Source organism: Prionailurus viverrinus, chromosome C1, assembly GCF_022837055.1.
Source record: "Prionailurus viverrinus isolate Anna chromosome C1, UM_Priviv_1.0, whole genome shotgun sequence".
Taxonomy (NCBI): Eukaryota; Metazoa; Chordata; class Mammalia; order Carnivora; family Felidae; genus Prionailurus; species Prionailurus viverrinus.
In genome coordinates, this window is record NC_062568.1 from 21880284 (window position 1) to 21908279 (window position 27996).

General features: G+C 37.4%; 1 protein-coding gene across 16 annotated transcripts in view; it reads right to left on the minus strand.

Annotated features, from left to right (window-relative positions):
• MAP2 (microtubule associated protein 2) overlaps positions 1 to 27996 on the minus strand; it is a 282560-nt gene that overhangs the window by 35582 nt on the left and 218982 nt on the right. For 11 of the 16 annotated variants that reach the window (XM_047871614.1, XM_047871613.1, XM_047871621.1 and 8 more), the window contains 3 exons: positions 17901 to 18014; positions 15488 to 15565; positions 145 to 3897 (listed from right to left, as the gene is read on the minus strand). In XM_047871614.1, coding sequence (XP_047727570.1) covers positions 145 to 3897; positions 15488 to 15565; positions 17901 to 18014 — 3945 coding nt within the window. Of the gene's footprint in view, positions 1 to 144; positions 3898 to 12174; positions 12311 to 15487; positions 15566 to 17900; positions 18015 to 27996 lie in introns of those variants that run through there. The other 5 variants (XM_047871627.1, XM_047871626.1, XM_047871625.1 and 2 more) reach the window with 2 other exon arrangements.

A 27996-nucleotide genomic window follows, 5' to 3' on the forward strand; every position in this document is an offset into this window, starting at 1 on the left:
AACAAATGTACAAAATCCTTCATATATTTAACAAAATGCAAAATCGAGATAAAGGGACATTTTAAAAAATGTTTAAAATCGAAAAAATCCATTAGGTTATGGGATTTTATTTGGAAGTAGAAAATTAAAAAAAAAAATGCACACCTTGAGTGTCCACCCAGAGGCTGTCGGCATCCATGATGGAATCATCAATGGTGGTTTCGTCTTTGTAATCGTCATAGGTTTCCGTCTTATATTCTGAGAGGGCAACCTCTTCTCTCTCAGGGGAAGCTGGAGCCTCCGGGGAGCCATCCTTGGGTTCTGCCTGGGCTTCGGCTGCCTCTTCTACTTCGAGCTCTTCTTCGGCGTGGGGGGACGGTCTCCTCTCCACCTCAGGCTGCTCTAGGGCTGCAAAACGCACACTGTGGGAACCTGACTCCCCTTCTTCAGTTGTGGTTTGCACTACAGTGATAAAATCATCCTCGATGGTTACCACGGACTCGATGACTCCTTTGTGCTCACCGGGGCAGGTCTCCACAAATTCCTCCCGGACACCTGCGATTCCCAGGTCGGTAATCTGAAGGGTGTCTGAGCGGAAGAGCAGTTTATCATATTCTCCCCGGGCTTCTATCTCTTCTTCTTCACTCTGAGCCTCTGCTGGTTCAGCCCCGATGGCTTTAGGTAATGGCTCAGTGACATCGGAGGGAGTGACAGATATATCTGGGGCCTCTTTGCTTTCTTCTTTTGGCTGCTGAATAAATTCCATCTGGACATCAGCTCTCTCATCTGGGGCTAAATCAGCCTCTGAAACAGCAGGTGCACAAGGTATTTCCACTGACAATTTGATGGCAATCTCATCTTGAATTAGAGAGGATTCTGGGGATGTTTCCTTCTTGCCCTCATCAGCTTTCAAAGACTCCATGGTGAGGCTCTCATGCTCACCACTGGACTCGTAGGACTCTTCTTTGTCCACAGCCTCCTGGTGCACCAAGTCAGGCTTGGCCACCTTCTCCTTGATTTCTGTCTCACTGGTTTTAGTGCCTTCTTTCATGTGGCCAGGATCAACACTCAGAAACATATCTCCCTCCTGAGGTACTGCAGATGAGGGGGTGAGATCTTGTGTAGCTTCGAGTTGAAGTTCTGTTGCTTTTCCAGCATCTCTGGTCAGTCCTGCAGCCATCTGTCCAAAGTCACTGATTTTAACATCTAATTGAACCTGGTCAGCTTTCTGTGCAATGACATCCAGTTCAGCTTTTTTGGATGGTTCCACCTCAGCTATCTCTGGGACTGAACTAAGACCTGTCTCAGCTTTCTCAGCCGCAGGAGGTGATGTGTCTTTTGATACGGGCAGTTCTTTGGTCGAAGGGTGCTCGTAGGTTACTCCTAATCCAAATGTTTCGACTTTATCACTGGCCTCTTCCGTTGCCTTGGCATGTTCTTTTGCATCAGCATGTTCTTCACTCTTTTCTAGTACAGTATCCAGCTTATCATTAGCTTTCCTCTCCTGATCAAACTCCCTACCCAGTACTGATTTGTCACCAGGGATATGTGGGGATACTTCTTTCTCAGCACCAAACTCATCTTTGACTCTGCCGGCAGCTGCCAATTTTACTTCAATCAACGAAAGGTCTGTGGCTAGATCTCTTCGCATTTTATCATCAGTGCCTTCGTAAAAGGAACCACTCTCCCCTGACAGATTCTCACTGTCTTGAACAGGTGATGGCAGTGGGACAGTGTATTTATTGAACACACAGTAACCCAGGTCTTCCAGCTGACTGTCTGTTTTAACAACAACATGGTTTTCGTCAGTGACAGGGGGCAAGCCGGCGCTACTCTCCTCAACCACAGTCTCTGATGGGACTGATTTCCTCCTGGCAACCTCAGCATCTGCACTCACAGAGGCTAATCTTGACCTTGTGCCTGCCAGGTCTAGCATTTCAGGCAGGTCAGGGGCCATGACAGTGCCATTTTTGTAATAATCTTTGGCTAGGAAAGGTGACTCACACGATGTCTCAACTTGAGCATTTTCCTCTCCGGTAGCTTTTTCTCCCTCTATCTGTTCTTCTTCCTCTTTGCTTTCTACTGGGAAACATGGGGCTTTCTCAAGTGCAGGGGTTGTGGCTGGAAGGTAATCATCTCCTTCATCCATACTTCCGCTAGTGTTCGTTAGAATATCAGAAGCCAGAGGAGAAAGATCATGTCCCCGACCAAAGTTAAATCCAAGGGCTATGGAATCCAGGCAAGACATGGGCAAATTGATTGACATGCTTCTTTGTTCTATTGCAGACCTTCCACCAAGTCCTAAACTCCTGCTTAATGTCAAGTCGTCCTTATTCTTACTGTGGAGATCCCTTTTCTCCCCATATACTTTTGGATCAATAGTAAACATTCTTTCTTGAGGAGAACTGGGTTCTTCAGGCACCTCAGATGGATAACTCTGTGCAAGAGTGCTATACCCTGCTTCTTGTGCTGGAGCACTGGGCTGGGGTTCTTTACCTGCCTGAAGTCCCTTGTCACCGTTTTTATATGCAGGAGATACGGTATCAAAAGGCTCTTGGGCACTTTCTCTTGTGTCACTTAGTTCATAGTAATCACTGCCTGGCTGGATGCTTTTTGTCACTTCTTCTTTCAAGGCAGATGTTTCAAAATACTTGGACATTCCTGACTTATCTTCATAAAATGGCATGTCAAGCTCAGCTGACGTTTCAGCCCCAACCCCTTCAACCTTATGATCTTTATCAGCAACTTTTTCTTGAAAAAGGTCCTGGGTTGCACTCTGTTCACTTACTGCAGCTGGTTCGGTCATGACTTTCTCCAGTGTCTTGGAGGTCATGGCTGAATCTGTAACTGTTTGCTCCAAACTTACAGGGAATGAGTCCTGTTTTAGTGTATCTGTGGTAGTGTCTTGGCCTTTCTGTTCTTCTTTCGAGAGGGTGTGCTCCACGGAGGGCTGAATTATGCCTGTTTCTTCATCTGTCAGTTTGGGGGGCTCACTCTCTTTTGGCATGGCTTCTTTGTCAGAGATGGTCGTTTTCTCTTCAAGCTTTAGCTGAGACTCCTTTTCAGTAAGTGTAGCTTCCTGTCCACTGAGGGTTGAGATCTCTGTTTTCTGCACACTCTCTTGCTTTATCGCCCCTTTTTCTTCTCCTAATACTTTCTCTGGGACATATTCTTCCACAGTTGGAATGTGGGCATCTTTGGATAAGGTGATTGCTTCTGAGGCTGGTGCTTCTGCCATTTTGTCAGGTTTATCCTTATGAGGCTCTTCAGCTTTAGAACTATCTTTGGCAGTCACTGGGCCACTGGTTTCTTCCAGAGATTTCTTGTCATCTGGCTGCAATAGGGCAGGGGCAAAGGGTGATGCTTCTGCAACTATTTCATTCTTTATGACATCTAAAGGAAGAGTGAAGCTTCCAGCCTGAAAGGGACTTGGCATGGGAGAATCAAATTGTTTCCCTTCCCATTTGGGGATATCCTCAAACACATCCTTTCCCTTCATGGGTGTTAGGGGGCCAGGTGATATGGGAGCAGCTAAACCCCACTCATCTTTTTTTGCTTCTACTGGCATTTCGATGAACCAGTCCTTTTGCTCTTTTGGAGCTGGGGGCTCTGCAGAGAGGTCAATACCAGGCACCACCAGGCTGGGTTCTGTCTTCTGTTTCATGTCTTCCAGCCCGGCACCAAGAGCATGCCCAAACAGGGCGGTGGGTGCTTTTTCTTCTTCTGTGCCTTGCATGTCCTTTTTATCAGGGGAAGTTTTAGTCGTCTCAGGCTGAGAAGCTAAGGCAGCATGTTTAAGGTCTTCACCAGGCTTACTTTGTTCCTCTGACTCCTTTTCCTTCTTGTCCAATGGCTCAGCTGGGGAGGGAGTCAATTCCTGCTGATCATGGAACTCCATCTTCGAGGCTGGAAGTAAACCTGAAGTAATTGGGTTGATTTTTAAACAAATAATAGGCAAATGCTTTCAGGCAGTAAGCTTAAAATTATATTTTGAAGTGACAAATGAATGGTAGGGTAAACAAAACAAAACAAAACAAAACAAAATGAAACTATGGAACATGCAAGCATGCTACCCATTTAAAAATCAATATGAAAATGTCAGGACTGAGATATATTTGTACTGCTAAAATGGACTCCTGTTGAGAATCTATGCATACAGGAATTGTAGTTAAGTGTGTAGTTTGAATACTCCTTTCTCCTTTATTTGGTCTTTCCTAAATAGTATGTCATGTATATTGTAGTGGAAAAAAATTTCATGTGCCTTCTACAGACAAAAATCATAAATTAAAGAATATTGAATAAGTCAGTAACATTATGGTATAAAAATACATTAAGGACTAAATATGAAAAAGGATGAATGTCTACTGAACTTTTCATTTTTGTTCTCGTTTAAAAATGAACTGGCAGGCCATGGGCAGAGTGCCAATTAATTCATAATAAGTATCAATAGTTTCAATTACCTTGATTTACACATGCCAGGGCCAATTTTTTGAACACTGAAAGGTTACTGACATAAGTTTTTAGAGATCATCTGAGATTAAATTTCAGGAATATAAATAAATATTTATGATATTTATCTATAAATATATTTTATATAAATATTTATAATGTAAATAAATATTTGCTATTCACTTTATATGATATGACCTAAAAGTTGACAAATCAATTTGTACCACAAATTCAAAATTCTTAATTCCTAATCATTTTAGTTAACCTACATGACAAATATAAGAAAATCTTAATTATACTGTTAACACTGGGATGTCATGTGAATACACATTTCAAAAAGAGTCAGTTATTATAACATCTTTCTCTCCCTGGTCATGACCTCATTCTCTGGAACATGACTAATGATAAGACACTAAGTAGTATTGGCTTTAAAGATGCTTCCCAGAAATTAAACAACTCTTTTTTCAATTTCAGTTTGTTCACTAACCCGAAAGGTTTTAGAGTCTCACTTTTGTCACAGGTATTTCACTGTGATCTTTAGGGCTAAATGTAATTATCTGGAAAAGATTTGGGGCAAATAAGAAAATTCAGTCATCTCTCGAAGAGCAAGTGTATGGGTCATCATTACCTTATATACTTGTGTGTCCTGTTGTAACAATAGAAAAGAAATACTTTATGAACTTCTAATAAAGGTTAGATGAATGAAAACTCAAGAGATATGGTGATGGTCAAAGAGGTTGGCTGCCATGGAGAGGAAATGATATGAGAAGCATCAGCAGGAGCTTTTAAGGAAACCAAACCAGTATTCATCGAAGCATAAAAAATATAGCACACTGCGGTTGCAAACAAAAACAATTCTACCATTTAAGCCTCTATGTGCCAAAATCCAACTCTACGATTTGAAAGAAAAGCGTATGAATCGCTGTCTCAAAAATAAAAATAAAAATATACATGTATTAGCAATGTGACTGGCAAACACTTGAGATGAGGGGGCGGACAAAAAGCTCACACAGCATCGTCAGCCTGGCCGCAAAGCGTATCGTATCATGGCAAAGTAAAACCAAGAATCAGCTGCAGCGGTGGAAAACCTAGCTGCCACACAGCACCTGTGCAAGCCACACTCTGCCCATCAAACCTAAAACAGTGGTCTTGGGACCATGAGAAGACCAAGCAATGGAATAGCATTGGAAAGGCATCAGGTTGGTAAGCTGCCGGAGAGATCATTTGCAACAAAACACATGCAAATCCTAGGAAAGACACACCTTCCCCAGCAGAGGAAGGGATTTTTACTTCTGGAGACACCTCCGAGACCTCTTTTACACTTTTCTCCTGTGGGGCCCCTGCTGGGGCACTCTCTTCAGGAACTATTTGGGCCTCCGCACTAGACTCCACTTGGCCCTCACTGAGGCCCTTGGGTTGGTCTGAGGCCTTGGCAGCCCCGCACTCTTTCCCAGGAAGAGTGGCAGGTTTCTCTTCCTCAGCCATTGTTCCCTCTAGCGTTTCTTCTTCTTAGGGATGAAAAAGATGTTGACATCATGACCACAGAACAATACACAAAATGGCAGAAATATCATTCAAGGAACACTTTCAGCTCCATTATGTTGACCTCACCAGAACCTCTTTTCCCATTTGGATGAGCAAATTAATATTCTAATGCAATGTGCATTATGTATTGCTTGGGAAATTATTATATATAATCTGCTAATAATGATGCCTTTTACACTCTTGATAAAAGACTGTTTTTTTAAAAACTTGAGAGCTGAAAGGGTTTTATTGCTCTATTACCCTTGGTGGAAATGGCAGGAAGTGGCACATGTATAGAAAGCTCGCTGGAAATAAGAGATGATGCTGCTGGACGATGGATGATCATGAAAAGATAGATGCATAGATGTACTGAAAAATACCTTTACATTTGTTAGACACCTGCTGTTTTCTCCAATGCAGTAAGCCCCTACATATGAATTTCTTATTACTTTACTTAAACCATGCAAACTTCAGTGAAGAATCTTTGGGAATTAAAAAAAACACCTGGTCTCAAAATGATAGCCACCAACTACCTTAACAGCTTTATCATGGAATCCATCAAAACTATTTTATTTAGTATTTAAAAGCAGAAGTATTTACTATTTAAAGCTTCAGACTGTACTTTAATTTGTTTAATATTTTTAAGGCAAATGACTTCCTGATTCAATTTATTTTACCTTCCTTGCATCACGTGGTATCAGAGAATGGGTAAGCAAAATATTGTGAAAAACAAGGTCCAGGTAAAATGTAATCTTCCCACTTAGAAAAGTCTACCTCTGGGACACAACTGTTACCCTATTGCTGAAACCCTTAAAATACCAATAATGTAGTTCATGTATACTTCTCTTTGATCCTGAATAAGAAAATGTGCATATTACCTATAAAGTCTTATTTCTGCAATTCAAAACAAAACCACCAAGATAACTGAATGGCAACTAAACTGCCAAAATATCCTCCCAAAAGATGTATACCACATGGGAAAATGTTAACAATTAAAATGTAGACAGCACACTTATGAAGGCCATGAATTGTCGTGTTTATTTGCTTCTCATTTGCACTTCAAATACCAATAAAATAAATCCCATTTTATTCCTTAAGAAATTAGAGGGAGATATATAAGCTGTTTTATAGTTCTCCATATGAAAGATTCTTATGAAATTCTCATGAAACAATTATACGTTATTTAAATGGCCTGGTGAGAAAGACGACAGATGGAAAGGAAAGGAATTTTCTTTTCTTTTCTTTTCTTTTCTTTTCTTTTCTTTTCTTTTCTTTTCTTTTTTGAGAAATATTAAAATTCTTGGGTGGGGGAGGGGAGAGAAATACTTCATCTATTTCCTCCCATTTAGCACCCAGCCACTTTCATTTTTATCATTTAATTATATAAGTAACATTTTAAAATTTCAGACTCCAAATTATTATTAAGGCCATTTTTACGATGCATAGAATTAGAGATTTTGATTACAGATGAGACTTTTAAAGTCACCTTGTTGTATAAAGTCTAATCAATTTAATCGACATGTTTTCCAAATCTACATAACCTTTTAGCTTTCCCTTTCCTTATTTCCTATAAATCATGTTTATTTCCACTGCACTTGTCCTTTATTCAAAATTTCACATATTTCTCTTAATTGTGGTAAGTTCACGCTATTGGAAGAACTTAGTATGGGTTAGATTTCTCTGTCAGAGTGTCTGAGCCATTGGGGTTCTTTGTTTTCCAAAGCACCCTTGAAGAAGTTTATTATCATGAATGTAGCTGGTAAGCTATGAATTTATTCCCTGTTGCCTTGGAACTATCGGCCCTTACATTAAATGCTGTCTCATATGAAAATAAACTCTTCACGCAAACAAGTCATTTCTCCCTATTTGAGAATAACCTCTTCACCTATGCAAAAAATGTTTTTAGCTCTAATTTTGTTTTCCTTTACAAAACTACCTAATTAGAATGAGATAAATTGCAGCCCACCACCCACATTTTTTACCCTCATCACAGCCAGTTATACACTAGGGTCTTCTGGCTTTATGAGGGTGGGATGATGACAAAGGCTGTGGATCAGTTCCTTCACTTTAGCCCAGGTCTGCTGATGTTAGCCAATATTCAGTCACCTGGGGGAGCCTCTCTACTTTCTGTAGAGGATTAAGTGTTTTGGAGAAATACATTCATTTTGTAACATTAATTCTGTTCCAAACAGATTCACAATCTTTCCCTTCTAAAGAGCTATTGTATTAACATGGCACTAAAAAGAAGGCTAATTCTATTTAAGTCTGGTCCTAGTAATATTATGTATCCAAAGAGGAAAAATTATATACAGGATCCTCTTCTTCAGTTTGAGTAAGAGGATATATTCTTCCCCCACTGATTTATTTACAGGGAGCAGAAAGGAGCCAAACTTTAATTGAACTCCTTTTGCTCCCTCCATTTCACTCCCCCATCTTTTTTGCCTTCTTCTCAGAAGCAATGATACAGAAAAAGAAAACACTCACATGCCTCAAATAAGGCTTCTTGTACATGAGGTATTTCGCTAGACATACAAACTATATAGGGACTTCACTTTCATGTGGAAAAAACAGGCTCTTTCCCCTCCCACCCCACATACAAAGGTACACTTAGTATGATGCATGTGGTCAAAGCTGCAGGCTGGGGAGGAGGAGCAAAAAGGGACCATGCTTGGTTCACCTTTCTCCTGGCCTAAGTGGGCCTCTGCACTCTGCGCTGGGACACTGGGGAGCACACTAGAGGTAGTCCATTGTGAGCTGAACAAAGGATGCTCATAGTACTCCTCATCGGAATTGCAAGGGTCATCATCAGGCACAGATACCGAGATGGAGGGGGCTAGGAGCCTACGCCTCTCCCCGCTGGTGGCAGGTTCATGGCTGGGGAACCTGTGTAGAGGACCCACTTGATCCTCAGCCCCTTCATCTACAAACAGACACACAGGAAGAAACTGCAGGGAGAACTGGACAAGACAGACACAAGATCAGACGAACGAGACAAACACCTGCACAAGGACACAATGGGCTACAGAACCAGCAGAGCGGGATGGAGGGGAATTAGCAAGACCAAGCTGATGGAGGATGGGAGAGAGTGAATGTTTCATGCTTCAGCAGCCACTGAATTTACACTATGCCTTAGGTAACCTTGCCATTGATTTAATAAATCAAATGCGCTAACACCCTTTACTGTATACATAATAGAAATGGTCTATACATTCCCCTCAAACAAGTCAGAATAACCACAAAAACACTGGAATAGAAACAAAGCATTACAATACAAAAGCAGTATTTGGAAGAAATGTTTTCAAGCAGGTTCTTTTCATGCTTCTGTCAATATTTTTATGAGTTAAAAAAGAAGAAAAGTGTTAGGACCTGATGCTATACAATTATAGAGGAAAACAGTCCTGTTAAAGCACAACCTTAATTATCTAGGATGCTCACATAGTTAGCACTTTGGTTAATTTAATTTTTTGTTAATGACTTTCACCAGAAAGCCATTTTTAATTCCAATCCAGTTGAGAAAAATCTATAGTGTATTATTCTTTCCTGTCTTGCTAAGGAGAGCACAGTGGCATAGCTCCTTAGATCTTTCTTTGGATGCCAAATCCTAGCGGTGTCCCTTCTAACACTGGTTCTCATTTGCATGACTGTGAAGGTAGCCGGTTTTAAGAAAGTCCCTAACAATATAAATCATTTCCTTTTCTTTTTCTTCTGAAAGTGTAAAAGTGATATAATTAGCTGAGAAGTTCCACAGAGCTGGATTCAGATTCACCAAGACTTTATTCTATGTGATTTCATTTGCACCTCTGGCTCTTGGCTGTCTTTATATTTTAAACCCTCATTGCATATTTCTCATTGAAATGCTAAAAGAACTGCTCTCACTTCTATCCTTTCCAGTGTCTTGGCTTAGAAATCAGCCTTATTTAAATATATGTCCTTAAAAACACAAGTGTAGGTTAGTCTGCTCGCACTTGGATTCTGGTATATTTCGTGAGCTTTAAGGATGATGACAGCAAACAATATTCAGCTTCTGATGTGGTATGCACACTACATCTCAGGCCTACATGACAGGTTACTGAACTTGCTAATCACTATTTGTTTACTTATAGAGAGAAATAAGTTTTAAATTTCATAACTTTCAATAATAAGAATGATTAAGATTTACTGAAAGTCTGTGTATCTATCTGTATAATTTTTATTTCTATCAAAACTTAAGCAGATGGATTAGAGCATTTATTTGAAAATGCACTGTATTTTTAGGGCAGTAACTAATTTTCAGCAACAAAGTCCTGCCAACTGGAAATAAATCTGAAATCATAAGGATACTAAAATAACATTTTATAGAGGGAATGCTTTTAATCTTTTGAGCACATTATTTACTGATTGTTCCATGTTATATTTTTTGGGGCTGGGTGCTCAGAACTTTCTCAGCCATGATGCTTATTATATCAGGGGGTAGCAGAAGACTAAAATTACATTTGATATTCTTAGTTCAACTCGGCACGATTTCTCAGCTGAGCAGATAATTGACTGAGATAATTGGCCTACAACACTGGCTGAATCATAAGCCCCGGGCTTGTCACATGTCCTAGCCATTCATATTTCCTCCAGGACTCCTTAAGGCTCTAAACACCTCATGTACGCAAGTTACTTCTAAAACTTCCAATATGCTCAATAGATTGCATGGACTATCAATAAGTGAAAATGGCATATTTGTCTCTCTGCTTTTCAACATTTTCTGGGGAGTAGGGGTTAACTATAATGTAAAATGAAAGAATTTAAAGCTGAGAGCTGATAGTTTAAAGGCAATACTCCTTGAATACATTAGCCTTTTGAAGATTTTGATCTCCTCTTTCTTGTTGCCATTGCTTGTTTTCGAAAGTGCCAAAATGTGAAAACAGTACAGAGTCTTGCTTCAGATCTGTAACATTTCACAGAAACAGTATTTTCTATTCTGAAAACTTTGACTCTAAACAGATAACAACAAAAACAGCAAAAAACTTTAGGGACTGCAGTGAAAAGGAGTTTCTCTGTAGTATTTGTATGGCCAGGCAACTCCAAAAAGAATGAATGTCTGGCAAAGTCCGGTCTTGGTACTATTAGCTGTAGGTGCTCCAAGTCTCTGTTTCGGACCTATGAGCCTCCAGTCCATCTACAAGTTGCAGAGATGTGCTAGGGAAGTTATACTAAGAGGACCATGGCTAGCTAAGACCAACCAGTGTGCTTGGTTCCAACAATAATGATAAAAGAAATAGATCTTATTTGCTACGGAATCGTAAATGGCAGGTGTTCTTGGTTCACACCCAGTGGAGGTGGGGTACATACTAATTATAAGTAAACAAATTATTTATTTTGGCATGGTTTCAAAAAAAAAAAAAAAAGGAAATTGGTCCAGGAGCTTAAACAAAAAAAACCCTCATTGGAAGATCACTTCCATTTCTTAGACCTACATTAAGAACCAAGAGAAGAATGGCTTTAGGGACACAGTGGACTATGACTGCAGGGACTGAGATTTGGATTGCAATCCTGAATTACTAGCCATGACATCCAGGGGCAAAAAGTGGAAGTGAATATATCTATCTCTGTGGGCTACTGGGAGGATTAAATGAGGAGATATCTGAGAAAATGCCAAGTGTGATGCTGGACTCCATGTATGTTAAGCATCTTTGTCTTCGATATACTCAACTTGTCATGTACCTGTGCTTTCCATTCATTTGATACACCAAGGCCAGACTTGAGAGATTTATAAAAAGTAAATTCATCTCATAAGTTAGTTTTGTCATTTATGGTCAGGATTGAATGTTTCCTTTTACTAAAAGTACACCTGTTTTGGGAGAGGGACTCTGCTTTCACCATGAAATATTCTATTTTATTTGATAATGTGATATTTCAAAGGATATGGTTACCTGATGAATCTTGGACTTTTACATAGTTCTGTTGCATAATGATAATATTCAGAAATGAAGCTTACCTGATTTCAGTGGAGGAGTACATCTCCCTGATTTGTTTTCGTACAATTTTTTTTTAAAGCATTGGAAACTCTATATTGAGTTAAAGTAAGATTTGCCACATAAAACCCAGCCTTGGTCTGTCTGTACCCTTTGGTACAAATGAGTAGTCACTTTGTAATAGACACGGAGTCTCTTGGGGTATCAGTGACTTCGTGATTTTGCCTGTCCTGGCATCGCGGCTTCTGTCCCACCACCTGGGGCAATTGGCTCTACTTACATTGTTCTCCACTATGTCTAAGCCCTTTCCATTCTGCAAGCTTTTGCTTCCCAGAGTGAGTTGGAAGGAAAAATACTTTCAGATTAGCAATGATAACTTTACGACATCACTGACACAGGAAAACACCACCCTAGGATTCTGGAGCAAACCTAAGAGGGCAGAAAGTTTCCTGGTTCTATTTTCAGATGATTCCATTGTTCTTGCACAGGCTTCCAAATTCTAACAGTTCAGTCCAAATGACAACTATTATGGTTAGGCCAAAAAGAAAAAGGAGATTAATCTGAAAACATGACAACTAATGCAGTATTAATTGAATCACTGTACCTGAGTTTCCTTTTAAGTGTGCTACTGATTTATTTTTGCCATCATAATCCCTTTGTTTCCCCAAATAAGCACACATTCTGAGAATTATTATTACATCAATTATAATAAATGAATATTCATAACTTACAGTAATTAACATCTTAAATTATTTTTGGTGGAAGCGTTCATGCTTCCCCTTTGGGAAAGAACAGATTTAAAAACTTTTGATAACATAAAAATAATCACATCCTCAAAAACATTGAATTACTCAATTTAATCTAACAGCTCTCTTACATTTGTATAAATGAATTGGCAGTCACATGCCTTTAAAGTTTCCTTGAGGGTGTGTTGAGGTAGGTAAAAAAAAAACCTTGCAGATGAAAAACCCACATACTCCTTTTCCACCCAACCTGCTATGAGCTATACATTAATAGAATTTTTCCCAGGTCTTTGCAAACCAATTGGTTTGAAAAACTGAAGAGTTCAATCCTGTCTTGTAACTTTTCACTATTTATTTTCTGATAAACAAAACCTAAAAAAAAATTATACATGCTTTCAGGGTGGCCTAAAATCAGACAGGGCAAGTAGAATTACCTAGACCCATACCTTTCACATATATAAGAATATTACTTGATCTTTTAAATTAATGAGGTAGAGTTTATAAAGGACATATATTTTTTTCATAGAAGTAAAAAATGGTTATCTTTTGAAAAGCAAATCATTAGGCCTTCATATAGTTTAATGCTTTCTTTTAAAAAAATAAAAAGTAATAATTCAATAAAAATACAAGTTTGGTTTGAAAAATGTTAAGGATAAAATATCTTGGATCATCTTCAATAGGAAGTATATTGAAAATTTCCCCAAATATACTCAAAACAACTTGGGGAAAGCAATCTCGAAATATAAGGAAATAGTTACTCTGGAAAGTGTATCAAAATATGAAAACGATTCTATGACTTATTTATATTTTCATTATATGCACGATAGCACCAATCAGAAAGCAGATTGGGTGAATTCCCAGGCGGATAGATGGATCCTACTACCCTTTCCGCTCCAACTCCCATATAAGAGTAAGAAGAGTAAATTACTAGCTTTCCAGCCAATTTTGGAGTGAACATCATACCCAAGTAACCATCTTGAGTTAAGAAGATTCTCTGATACTTGAAAGGCTTTAAGTAGAGGCTCAGAAACATTTTCAATGGCCTGAGGGAAGTACAGCTGTCATGGAAAGTTCTCCAGTGCATCCCCAGTGAAATCCAGGCTCATGAACCAAGGTGGCTACTGCTGACTCTTAAACTCCTTCAGTACTCAACCCCTTTCTCACTACCCAGTAGCCATGCGAAGTCTTTAGTTGCTAGAACACTTCATGTTCTTGTCCACCTGAGTTCCGCTGCATGTCCTGGTCTCTCCACCCCAAATGCCCTTTTCCCTGCATCTTTGCTTGACCAACTCTTCCTCATGCTTTTGAGTTCAGGTCCTTAACTGTCTTCTCACCATCCAATAAAACAAGATTTCCCTTGTTCTATCTTAAAGCTCTATTCTTTTCCTTCCTAGTGCTAATCCAACTTGAAATTATTTGTAAGCTTATTTATTGGATTGCTGTTCTCCACCAGACTCTGTGCTCCTTACAAGCAGGGATCACGTCTGTTTTGCCCACTAGTGTATACTTAGAATTTAAAGAGTGCTGGGAACACTGTAGGTGCTCTGCAAATATGTGTCAATGAATGGATGAAAATGAGGACAAAAAAATCTTTCAAATCTATAAAGGAAAAGATCAAATCACATTTTCAGGAAATTGACTAATAATCCCGATTATATCCACTAATTATAGTCCCCCAATTTTCTTTTATTCTTTAGAATAATTTAGCTCAGTTAATGCTATTTCAGGCAGTAAATTAGAAAAAAGGCCTCAATTTAAGAAAGAAAAACCTCATTAAAAGAAGTTTAGGTTTATAAATCTGTGATGATAAATAAATTATGTTTATTGATAGTTTACAGTTCTGTAACTTGGAAAATCTGTATTGAGGAACTCAAAGAATATTTTAAATGAACCTAATTATAAATTATTAAAAAAATGACTCTTTTGTGACATTGTTCAATTTTTAACCCAGTAAAATAATTGCTAAAAGGGACAACAAATGGAAAATAAATAAAACAGTAAGTGAATAAAATGGAATGGCTTTAAAATTCTGATTTTGCTATATGAAAACTAAATTATATTGAAACAAAACTTTAGCTATCGCTCTTCTCTGTCTTTGCCTGTAACTCAAACAATACACAAAAGTTAACTGATCTAAGTCAGAAAACCAGTAATAGTTTGCTTTTCAGTAGTGCCTCTCAGCTCAGATTCTGAATGAATATTCTTCAAAGGCATCCCTCTGTTTTATTGGAACTGAAAAGCTGACATAGCATTTTATGTTGAATAAAAGCATAAATATATTCATAGACAATAACAGGTCTCAGCAGGAAAGAAGCCATGATCTCAGCTTCCAGTTCACTGCTCTCAATATCAAATTCATTCATTGACTTCTTCATTTATTCATTAATATTTATTGAGAGTTTGCTATGGGCCAGGCCCTAGGGAAGTCCTTGGTAGCACAATAGTGAGCAAAACAGAGACAATTTCAGGTAACACTTCCTTATAATTTCACCAATAAATTTATTTTTGTTCAGTCACTTATAAGATAGGATTGTATCTTCTCTGTCAAAACATTTTACATTAATTAAGTGAACTGGTTCTCTGTAGCTATTTGAGCAATTTAAATAGAGTTACCTTCTCCTGCATCAAGGTGATTTTTCCTTTTTTTATTTACCATATTCCTCTACTTCTGATTTTGTATAGATAAATGATTATACATTTATGTAGAGTCTTTGTTTCTTCTTGACTGTTCGAAACAGACAGCTCTCAGCTGGGTCATGTACTAACCTATGCTGAAGTCCACTGCTTATGGATTGATGTCCATTAACACTTTACCAGAAGACAAACCTCAAAAAGTCCAATAGGCCTTACCTTCCTCCACTGTGACAGTCTGTTCTGAGGCTGGTGACGGAGGTGGAGAAGGAGGCAGATTAGGTGTCTCTTCAGCTGCTAAAGAGCAAACAGTGGAAAAACGAGATACAGCAATTAATCCTGCTAGGTCAGTAGATGGGTAACAGCTCTGCCATCTCTAAAAAGGCCACTCCACGAAATTTAGGAAAAGATTCAATAGTAAGTTGCGCTTGACTTATTTTTTGTCCCATTACCTGATTCACATATTTTAAAGAACCTAAAAAGAAAGAAAAGCATTTAATATTTTAAAAAATTCATTTTGTCTTCCCTCTAAAGAATGGATTACTGATGCCTGCTAAAGTTCTATCATTAATCCCATTAATTTGTGTCTGCTTGTTTGATTAATATAATATTTTATTCTGGCCCTAATCTACTGTATTCAAATGCACAGGCAAGCACTGTAGTTTGGATTTAGCTTGGCTGACTGAAAAAAAATTAGAACTCTATATTGTTTAAATTTTTGATCTGGAAACATATGTAACCTTCGTCATTCACAGTATTATAGGTGATGTATTTTTTTTAAACAACATTTTGTCCACTGAGTCTAATGTCAAACACTGAGTCTAATGTCAAAATGCATCTTCTGTTATGTATTCTCAGAAAAGAAAAATGAAGCTATCAGAGCCTGAGGCAACCTTCAGATGGAAACCATGCACTAGTGGGAGCTGAGTAATCTTCTGGCCTGGGCATTATACATAGAGAGCCAAAGAGAAAGGTTCTAAAAGATGTTAACACCACAGTTAACTCTACTTCTTTTCAAGACTCTTGCCTTCTTTATGACTACTCCTATGAAGGTGAGAAATTGCAAAAGGAAATGTTTATCATCAAGGCCAGCAGGAAAGTCTATCTTAAAGAGCATCTGTTTTCCCCTCTCCTAAATCAGTTACTAGTTGGAGCTTTGGGGTCACAGGCGACTTCTTAACCCCTTGACCCATAGGTTTCTATATAACACATTTTCAGGTTTCGATTTTTATTTTAATTAATTAATTAGTTAATTAATTTTTAAATGTTTGTTTGAGACAGAGCGCAAGTAGGGGAGGGGCAGAGAGACAGGGAGACACAGAATCTGAAGCAGGCTCCAGGCTCCAAGCTGTCAGCACAGAGCCCGACGCGGGGCTCGAACTCATGAACCGTGAGATTGTGACCTGAGCTGAAGTTGGACACTTAACCGACTCAGCCACCCAGGCTCCCCTCAAGTTTCAAATTTAAAAAAAATGGGTGGGGGTCTTCTATTTAAGGAATAGAAGTAAACCACAAGCAGAAGGTCAATGCTTTGAATAATATACTTTCCCTCCTGTTTTAAGAGAAAAATAAACCTTTATAATCAAAGAATATTCTACTACAAATAATGAGTATTGATTATTCTGGGAGAGCAGAATTTTAATTGCTTAATTTTTTGAGTTGCTCAAATTGCTTAAAGGGGTACTGACCAGAAAATCAAATATTAAGGGTACATGAGGCATGCGTTGGATATGTACTATTTTTTAGGCTTTAAAATTGTAACTTTCTGTGGATTAGTTATATGTACCTGTGAAATAGACATATGTTGAACCTAAGAGTTTTCTTTTTTGTGTCTTTGCATGTATATACACCTACATCTATTTATCTATCTATCTATCTATCTACCTATCTACCATGTATCTATCATTTATCTATCTCTCTTCTATCTATTTATCTGCCTATCTGCCTATCTACCATGTATCTATCATCTATCTATCTATCTATCTATCTATCTATCTGCCATCTATTTAGAGAAGAGTCAGCAAGCCTTTGGCTGAGAGTGTTTTCTTTGGCAAACACCATTACATTACTTGTTTGGCTCTGGAGGGCATCTGACTTGTGACCAAGGGAGAGAGCAATGCTATCTAGTGCCCTTAGATGAACCAAGTGAAGACCATACTGGGATACAAAGTCACTCATGATTCTAACAAAGCCCTGACTATAGGTTTTCTATAGCTGGTTCAGGGAGACTGAAATAAGACTAGACAATCATTTGCCAAAATCCATAAAGGGAAATAATCATTTCTAATTAAAGTTTTAACACATTTTCTATACAAGTGGGTGTCGTGACATCAATATGCATTGGCTTTATTTTTATAGTAAGTATCTCCAGTGGTCTAGAAATGAAAATTTAAAAACGATTTAGGGGCAAAGTCTAACTATAAGCTTATTACTCTAAAGACTGTCCAAATACCACAAATGAGCCTGGGAAGAAAGTGAAAACAGGTGCCAGTGCCTCCCAACAGAGGTGTTTGATGAATGTTATATGTAAGGATGAAGTATGAAGTAGGGCCTTCCTTTGAACATGAAGACTTGGTCCTGTGATCAGGGCACAGCAGGCATAGCCCCTGACCGAGGGTTCTTTCCCATTTACCTAAAGGCAGAGCTGCAGGCTGGACTTTATGTTCAGCTTCTTTCTCTTGTTCACCTTTCAGGACTGCTACAGCCTCAGCCGTGACTACTTGAACGATCCTTGCAGACACCTCCTCTGTAATACACAGTAACAAAAGAAAAGAAAGTGATGAGACGTCCAAAACAGGCAGCAAAGGGGAAAAGTAAGGAAACAATATGGCTGATTAAGATTTTATTTTCTATCCCCCCCCAAAATAAGTACGATAGAATTTATTAAATTGTAGATAAAACACAAATACATATATTGTAATCAGAAAAAGAAAAAAGAATAAAGAGAAAAAAAAGGGTTTGGCATTCTGGGAGCTATGCAAAATGAACACAGAATAAAAAAAATAATTAATTTGGATGGCAATTTGTTTTTAAAAGCTGTTCATGCAAACAGAAACAAAGTTTTTGTACCAAGTAACACAAATTCAGAGAAGAGAAGATTCATCTTGGGCTTAATATAAAATGTTTTGTGGTTTTCCAGAAAACTTTCTTTGCAATAGTTTCTATGCTGATTTGAAGAAAGACCATGATTTAAAACCTAAAAATGAGGCCTCAAAATGTGAATTTGTGATCAAACAGCATTATTCAGGATCAGTGTAAACAATACTGATTAAGAAAATCCTGGGAAGATAAAATTTGAATGAAACACATGGAAATGATATATCAGATGGTCTCTTTCTAAAGAGCTACTACTTTTTTAGACAGCAGAAGTTTTAAAGATTTTTAAGGCCATATGATATATACTCACCTCGTCAGGACAATAGTTTCATTCAACAAGATGGGGTTAAGGGGGGTTCATCACTAAAATAACCGGTTTGTGAGATGCCAGATAACTAGTTTTTGGGCTGAAGTGGGACCTCCTGGAGCATATCCCAGTGCTAATTTTATATAACCAAGTCAGATAAATATTCAAGAAACAATGTTCTGTATATCATCAACTAAAAATGAAAGAAGTAGCAAATAATCCCATGTACCGCCCTTACAGAAACAAGTTGTTCTACACAAGGAGGGTGGGGCAGTGGGATTTGTTCTCGTTATGTTAGCTTTCAGAATAAATCCTTACTTTGACTTTTCTATGATCAGAATTTGCACATTTACAAGCAGGTTGATAGAGGGCAGTGGGAATCCTATTTTTTCCTGGTTCATTTAGACTTAGTCTTCTCTGGAAAGCCTTCCTTACCCCACCCGGGATGATAGAGTATAGTGCTTGAGACCCAGCTTTTGGGGTGAGCAATCCACTCGCATAGGATTTATCTGAATTTTAAAAGCTAGATCACCTTATTGAGTATATTTGCCATCACATGTCTAACTTCCTGATTTTTAAATAGCCACTTGACACTATAGCCTACATACAGTCTTGATGCACTGTAGAAACACCCTTATCTAGACCGGGTAGCAGTCACAGGAATAGAAGCAGCTTTTTAAAAATACGGTGCTATGTGCCAAGCACTCTGCTAAAGTGTTTGCCCTCATTATTTCAATGAATGATTTACTATTGTTACTTCTATGTTTCAGATGAGGAAACAGACGACTAACAGGCCAGAGAATTAGACATTCTCACTATAAATATCATACTTAGAAAACCAACTTTCAAATAGTTGGGATCTTGTAAAATGCCTCAGGTACTATAACTAAACTAAATGTGATGTAATATTTCTTTTATTCTTGAAATATAATTTTAGGAAGCTGGAGACCTCATTCAAACTTTAAGTATTCAAAGAGCAAGTACTGACAGACTACTTAAAATTATTTCTGAAAAAGTTTTAATTTCTAAACAAGGCTCCAGCAAATTTGTCTCATATATTTATGTACTCAGTACTCTTCATAAAACATTTTTTTTACACGACACATTTTGTACTCTCAATTTAGCTTAAACTAAGAAGGATCTTCTCTTAATATTGCAAAAAATGTAAAGAATAATTATGATTTCAAACTAATAAGATACAGCTCATTCTTGTAAGGTGGTTTTATCCTATGCAATTTAATTCACAGCACCACAGCTGTACAGCTAAAAGGGCTTGAAGAGTAGATTGTATCTATATTCTCTCATTTTGTAGATGAGGAAATATAGTCTAGGCATGGTTATGAGATTTGCTCAAGTTCACACAGTCAATGGAGGCAAACTGAAATTAGAACCCAGATTCCCTGACTATTATGCTGTTCTTTGTCTCAAGCAGAAAAACAGCAGAAGGAATAATGAGAAAATAACCATAAACTTCCCTAACAGTCATGTAAGAATGCCCAGTGGAAATACATAAATTCTTCTAAAGGTATGAACTAAGGTAACATTCACTCTCAGACCTGCTCCTCTACCTAAAGTACAAAACTGCTATTCCTGAATGTATTCTGAGACTATGAAACAAGTAATTGACCACAACTGAGCAATAACTATGTATCCGCACATCTATGTATGTATGCATGTATGTATCCATCTATCTGTCCTCTCTATCAGCCATCTACCTGCCTACCTATATATCTTGTAGATAAAGTTGAATAGTGTAATAGATAACTTACCTCACTTCCATATAATCATTTTCAATAAAATTCAGACATTTAAAATCAATAAAGTGATTTTCAGTTCTTCTAGAACCTCAGTGTTTCATAGGAAATTCAGTGTAATGGAGAGGTGGAGCAAACACAGAGGAAACTGGGACATATATGAAACCCATGTATCTTATGGATCATTCCTGCATTACCCTGGTGGCATTTACACCAGTATAGTATCTCCTATGGCACTTAGTACATCTTGCATGGAATTGTGCTGGTACACATGCCTTATCTCCCTTGCTTTGTAGAGTTTCCCAACTCAAAGATTCTCTCTCTCTTTTTTTTTTAATTTTTTTTTTAACATTTATTTATTTTTTTTTGAGACAGAGAGAGACAGAGCATGAACGGGGGAGGGTCAGAGAGAGAGAGGGAGACACAGAATCTGAAACAGGCTCCAGGCTCTGAGCTGTCGGCACAGAGCCTGATGTGGAGCTCGAACTCACGGACCGTGGGATCATGACCTGAGCCGAAGTCGGATGCTCAACTGACTGAGCCACCCAGGCGCCCCAAAGACTCTCTCTTTATCACTGTTGCAGTCCTTGAAGCTCCTCTCATTGATGTTTACTCAGACTGGATGTCTAACAAAGTTTTTTGAAAGTATGAAAAGTTAACATGAAAGGTTTTGTTCATGCTATTTACACAAGCTTAGAAATAATCCATGCTCGTTATTATATTTACTAACTTAAACCTCCCCAAATTAATTATTTACTGAGTTCTTGTTTAAGTTTTGATGTATTTCAAAACAGTATTTCTTAAATAAGCGTTCCAGATTCTTGTGTAACTACTGATGAATTTTCCAGAGTCTGCAAACACTTAACATGAATAAAATTTCTTAATTTGGAAAAATAATCCAATAAAAATAATAAAAAGTATCTATTGGTTTGTGTGAACAAATTATAACTGAGCAATGCCACATTATTTGTCTTTTTGTTTGGAATTGCATTTAGAATAATTGTGACACCATAGACAATTAGTTTACCTGTTGTGGGCTAATGAGAAGAGAACAGGGGTGAGTGAACACTCTACAATAAAAAATGCATTCACAGAAGACATAGGCCAAATAACATCATGGTACACTATACAACAGACTTTCAAAATATTCTAGAGACAAGGAAAGGAAAAATAGGATCATTACTTTTCTCCAGTTAGTGTGGACATGTCCAACCTAAATAAAAATGCACTGTTATCACCCATTACCCCATTTCTTGTGAGCAATAGTTTAGTTTCAGTAAAGCAATAGTTTATTTTACATAATAAGTAGTGGAACATTTGAATTTTGTTGGCTTTGTTGTTTCAGATAAAATTGATTTATAAATGTGTTTGAGTTTCACAGTTGAATAAGAGCTTATGAATAAGGTAATTTTACATTTGTATATATTTAAGCAAAATGTGTAAGAAAATAATTTAACTCAGTTGTGGGAGAATTAATTATCTATTTTTCCTTAAAAGAACTTAACTGACTTTAAGAAATGCTATTTTAGAATAAGCAAACAGGCTGTGTGGGAGCCAAGATAATGACATATTATCTTCATTTTTTTTGAAAGCGTAATATTGCTAAAACTTTTCAAACAGGAAATATCACATTGTCTCATATTATTTTCCCAGTGCAATAAAACATGAGCATAGGATTATCCTGAGGGTTTCAATTGGTCCAGTCACTTTAAAATCTTCCTCTAAGCAAGGGCTGCTGTCAGTGCAGGGAGGTAGCTTCCTCCCCCCAAAGACAGATGGCCTTTTCCCAACAGAAACCTAATCAGCAAATCTCTGGGTGAGTTTTACCCTTAAAGCCTGGCTCCTGGGACAGGAGAAAATTCACTCAAGGTTTGAGGAAAGTTCAGAGAAAATTAACGGTAAACATGCCAAACAAACACAGAAGACAAAGGAAGAGAGTCACAAAATCAGACCTACAAAGATAAAAATATAAGTTATGATGTGTGTATGATGTATCTATATAGCTATCTATATCTATAATCTATATCTATATATAATTTACTCATTCATTCTACAAATATCTATTAAATGACTCTATCCACTTATCCATCCATCAAACCATCCATCTATCCAACAGATCTTTCTATCTGGGAGATCATTCCCTTTTATATTGTAGATTAAAGGAAGTCACATGGACTTTAATTCTGAGAAATGTGGGCACAAACTCTAGCATTGCTACTTTCTAGTTATTACATACTAAGAAATTTACTTGGAATGGAGTGCCTGGGTGGGTCAGTCGGTTAAGTGTCCAACTTCAGCTCAGGTCATGATCTTGTGGTTCATGAGATCGAGCCCCGCATCAGGCTCTGTGCTGACAGCTTGGAGCCTGGAGCCTGCTTCAGATTCTGTGTCTCTGTCTCTCTCTGCCCCTACCCACCTCACATTTTCTCTCTCTCTTAAAAAAAAAGAAAAACACAAAAAAATTTAAAAAATATGAAATTTACTCAGACTAATTGGGTTTCAATCCCTCATCCATGAAATGGAAATACTAATAGCACTTGTCTCACAAGTTGCTGTGCAGACTCAATTGCATAATTATAGAACAGGCCTGGAACATCAAGGAACTTGAGACTTCCAAGGAGTTCTTCACCAAGTTGTCTTTATTTCCCCCAGTCATACATTCTTCTGGGTCTTCTGGTATTTCTGCTTCAAAGGAAGAGCAACTAAAGGTCCAGACCAACTAGCCTATTACTATTATGAACATCAGATAATAGAGTTAATCTGCAATCATCTATGTTGATTTCAGGGACAGTGTTTCTTGGTTTTGCTTTGACTTTCCTAGACAAAGCTAGAGGGAAGTAAAAACTTTCTTTGTTATTTATTTTCTGGCTTCATAGCCATTTTTCTGGCTGCAGAGGTTCTGGGCTATGACCTGCTCTAGATTTCTGCTAGCGTCCCAACTTAGGACCATCTTCTGGACAGCACTCCAAGAGGCCTGATAACCCTTGTCTTCTCCTGAGAACTATTAGCAACATGAAAATATCTTTTTTCAGGGAAGAGCTACATTTTAATTTTTCATTGCTTATTTTTTCTACTTCTTTATTCCCTATCCTACTTTCTACTCTATTTTTTGGTTATTTTTTCTTTGGCACATTATATGTATAAAACTATAAATAGGACTTAGTTGTTCATAAAATTAAAGATGAATCTAGATTACACATAAACTGGCAAATTATTATACATAACTGAAAGGTAACATTGATCTTCACAGCTGAAAACGTTATACTTCTTAGCATAAGCAGAAATTATTAAGGACTCAGTTATCTTTCTTTTGAACATCTAAAGTTTTCTGGTAGTGGATATTTTTTAGTTTATGTTAAAAATTGCTTTAGTTAAGTGTATATAATTTGTATTTTATTTTCACTCTTGTTAATGTCAGGTTCTCAGTGTAAATAATTAATGGTAGTTTTTGCATTGAAGTGAGAACCAGTATTTGAATATTATTTTTCAATAGTGTCATTACAGTTAGTGAGACAGTTTCTGTAAGTATTACAAAAATATTTCATGACATGGTTCTAAGTCATATCATATCTAAATAAAATGAATGACAACTGGGATCTAATTTGGTAGGTAATGCGACCCTAAATCAGTTTGAAGGAAAACATTAAAATCAACTTATTTAAAACACATTTGTCTATTAAAATGATAGGCTGATACAAAATAAGGGTTAAAGATACAACCCATGTGACAGAGCCATGGGTGATACAGATCATCACTATATAGATAAATACCTTTAAGTAAAAAGTGAAGTCTGTCCTAAAAACTTATTCTGGGCAATGGAGATGGGGCCAGTATTCAAAAAACACTATCAAGGAAGCCCTTGGTAGATAAAATGAATTCTGGAAAGAAAGAATATTTTTTGTTGGTATTGGGGAAATAAACTGGTAGAAATACATATAGGAGGTAAATAGGGATAAGACACTAATTAAGACATGCTTGCATCTACAGAAACCTACCTGATAATCCTCAAAAGATATCATGCTAAGCTACTTATATTTCACCTAAATAATGAATAAACATCATATTGTGATACAAATTTATAAGTTGCTACCCCAGGCACTTTTATTTCTCATCAACAGATTGAATCCACACAATAATACATTTTCTCGATGGGAAAACTGGCAAAATAATGGATAAAGGTAACTTACGATCCCATTTAGACAACACTTTGAATTATATTGGTGTAGTTCAAATATTTTAGAGTAGTAGATTGTGGTGTCAGAAAATTCTGCCTCTATCTCTTACTAGCTACAAGTGAGTGACAATCTCTCTAACCTTCAGATTCCCTATCTGTAAAGTGGGAATTAAACTGGTGTTCACCTTTTGGTGTGTTGTGGCAATTAAATGCAATGATATATATATCAGTTGCTCATTTAAATTCTGTATCACTGGTTTAATCACTCTTGCTGTCTTACGGTCATCGAAGTCTATAATCATCATTTGACAAGATATAAAGATACGAAAGTTTTTGCCACATACAGAGATAATTCTGTCATTTTCCCCCGTGAGTACCTCCTTGCCTAAATGCTGAACCACTGCCTAACACACAATATGTCAGGTGCCTGCCATTAAACTAAAATGATAAACTAAATTTTACTCTACCTATAGTATTATTCAGTAGTATGCAATACTATTCAGCATGTATAGCTGTTATAACCTTCTGGCTTATTCCAAGTGCTGATTCATGCTATACCGTTGCTATGTTCTTCTGGTATTTTATCACGTCAAATTTTTAACACAGTCCCAAGGCCCTGTTTTTTGGCACATATTTCTAGTTTAGTTATTTTGTTATGTTAATCTATTGATATTGCTTGGCTGATTCATAACAAAAGCAATGGAGTTAAAACTTTCTCAGTGGTCCTGGAAACTTCAACTTGCCTCTGAGCAACATGACATTGTTGGTAGACACAGAAGTTTGATTTTGAACGTGTACTCTTTGAGTTTTCATCAGGACCAGCTGTGATTACTTGAACATGCAAAGGCTCACCAATTAGACTGTGGACAAAAAATCCAAAACAAGTTGGCATATGCTTGAGAACATATTTTTGTTGATTTCTTTCAGGTTGTTAAGGGAGAAGTAAGAGACACTAACAATAAATTCAACCATATGGAATATAAAAGCCAGTAAATGTTTCTGCTTTTAAGAATAATGGACATAATAATGCCGTGTTAAAAGAAATGACAAGTAAGCCTACCGTACACTTGTGAAAGAAGGAAAACAAAACAATTTTAGATAGAATGCTCCTGACAAGGAAAGGTTTTTCTCAGTAGGGTACAGAATGGTTGCCTAGGAAACGGGTGCTAATTGCTGCTGCTGATGGAAGCTAGTCAACAAGGAAAGCACTGTGTAGTTGGAAGCACTGTGCTAGACAAATACCCTTGATAAATTCATAAAAACAGGGAAAGAAGAAAAGTTCCTTGCTTAATTTGGAGAGCCAAATGGTTCCTCTGAAACTATTTCCTGCAATCAACTGGTGAAGAAGGAAATTAAAAGAGCAGATTGTTGGTTTTTGTTTGTTTGTTTCCTTGGCACCTCAGCATTAATTAAAGAGGCCAGCACTGGCATATCCTTCCTTAGTCAGACTCTGATCTCAAAGGGTCACCCTTGCCAATGTTGCAGCTGTAGGTCTTTGCATACCTTTCTTCCAAAGATTTCTTCTAAAGACTTACTGATTAAAACAAAGATCAATTTAGTTTATGGGGGAGAAATGCATTTGAGGTAAATTAAGTCTTGAGACATTATTAATAACATTAATAACATTTCTGCATTAAGTCCAATGAGACATCATTAGTAACATTAATGGGAAGATAAAATATCAATAAAACTAAGAGACCTTAAATAAATTCACACTTAGAGTAACTGTGGGATAAACAAAATTTAAACGTTTGTGTAGAAATGCAGTAGTGTGTGTGTGTGTGTGTGTGTGTGTGTGTGTGTGTGTGTGCCAGCACTCATATACATAAAAGTCTCTCCATGTTTTTAAAGTTCCACTTGTACTTGGGTACCTCAAAGACTTTGACCACCTAGAGTGAGGCTAGGATTTGGGTGAATCAATGTTCCTAAAGTTCCAAAATTTTTTTTTTAATGTTTATTTTTGAGAGTGTGCGCGCGAGAGACAGAGTGTGAGTGGGGAAGGCACATAGAGAGAGAGGGAGACATAGAATCTGAAGCAGGCTCCAGGCTCTGAGCTGTCAGCATAGAGCCCGACATGGGGCTGGAAGTCACAAACCGTGAGATCATGACCTGAGCCAAAGTCAGACGCTCAACTGACTGAGCCACCCAGGTACCCCTAGGTTCCTATAGTTTCAAAACTTAGGAATGCTTCAGACAGAGGATATGACGGAAAAATGGAAAAGTATTCCAGGTTCCAAAAAAAGTCATTGGAGTAAACTTTCGAAATGTAAGTTGTCTATATACCAGGAATAGTTTTTACTAGTTACTTCTATAAACTTAGTTATTTCTTCTAGGAGAAAGTGTTTGTTATGATAAAATGGCAGAAATCACCTTTTGTTCACTGCTTCTATCTCCTCCCCATCATAGTATAACTTACATGCTTTGTATGTAAGGCCTTTGGAGGCCTTGTGACCTAGAAGCATATGGAATTTAGGAACTGTGTGATAGGAAAATCACTTTGTTCACAACACATCGTAGGGTACAATCAGCACATAGAGAGACCAACATGATTTTTATGTAATTATAGTTTGCTTAAGCCTCCAGTCCCACCATGTTTCTAAGAATGAATGTGCAAATAGCAGCATATACATCAACCTTATGTGCGTTCTTCTTATCAAGTCTCTCATGAACTATAAATGTTTTAAGTGATTCTCCATCTTCTATAACTGCCTGTTTTATTTTTGCCATTATAGCTATATAAAATATCATCCACAAATATTCTCTTTACACAAGCCCTAAAACCACTTGGCAGATTTCAAGTCACTAATAAGTGTATATGGTAATTCTTCATAAATTTCAAATTATAAATGAATATACATATACCAGAGAACCGTAATTCAATAATCTGTGGGGAAAGGTACAATAGAATTAATTACATTATGAAATTCTGGAAACTAAAATGCCATGAAAATAAAACAAAAAGAAAAATAAGAAGATAGAGTTTTGAGCTAACCCTCTATTATTCATTAATAATTTTTGTTAAATAAAAGCTCAGCCACAACACAAGATAAGTGTGGCACATTCTCTGGAAAAGTTCCAAACAAGTAAAATTAATAATAAAGACTTTTTTCTTTTTTTAATTTTTTTTAACGTTTATTTATTTTTGAGACAGAGAGGGACAGAGCATGAACGGGGGAGGGGCAGAGAGAGGGGGAGACACAGAACCGGAAGTAGGCTCCAGGCTCTAAGCCATCAGCCCAGAGCCCTACTCGGGGCTCGAACTTACGGTCCGTGAGATCGTGACGTGAGCTGAAGTGGGACACTTAACCAACTGAGCCACCCAGATGCCCCTAAAGACTTTTTTCTAGGACCTCTAAGTAGCAAAATCAAGAGACTTTGCAAGATCCTTTAAGTAAGA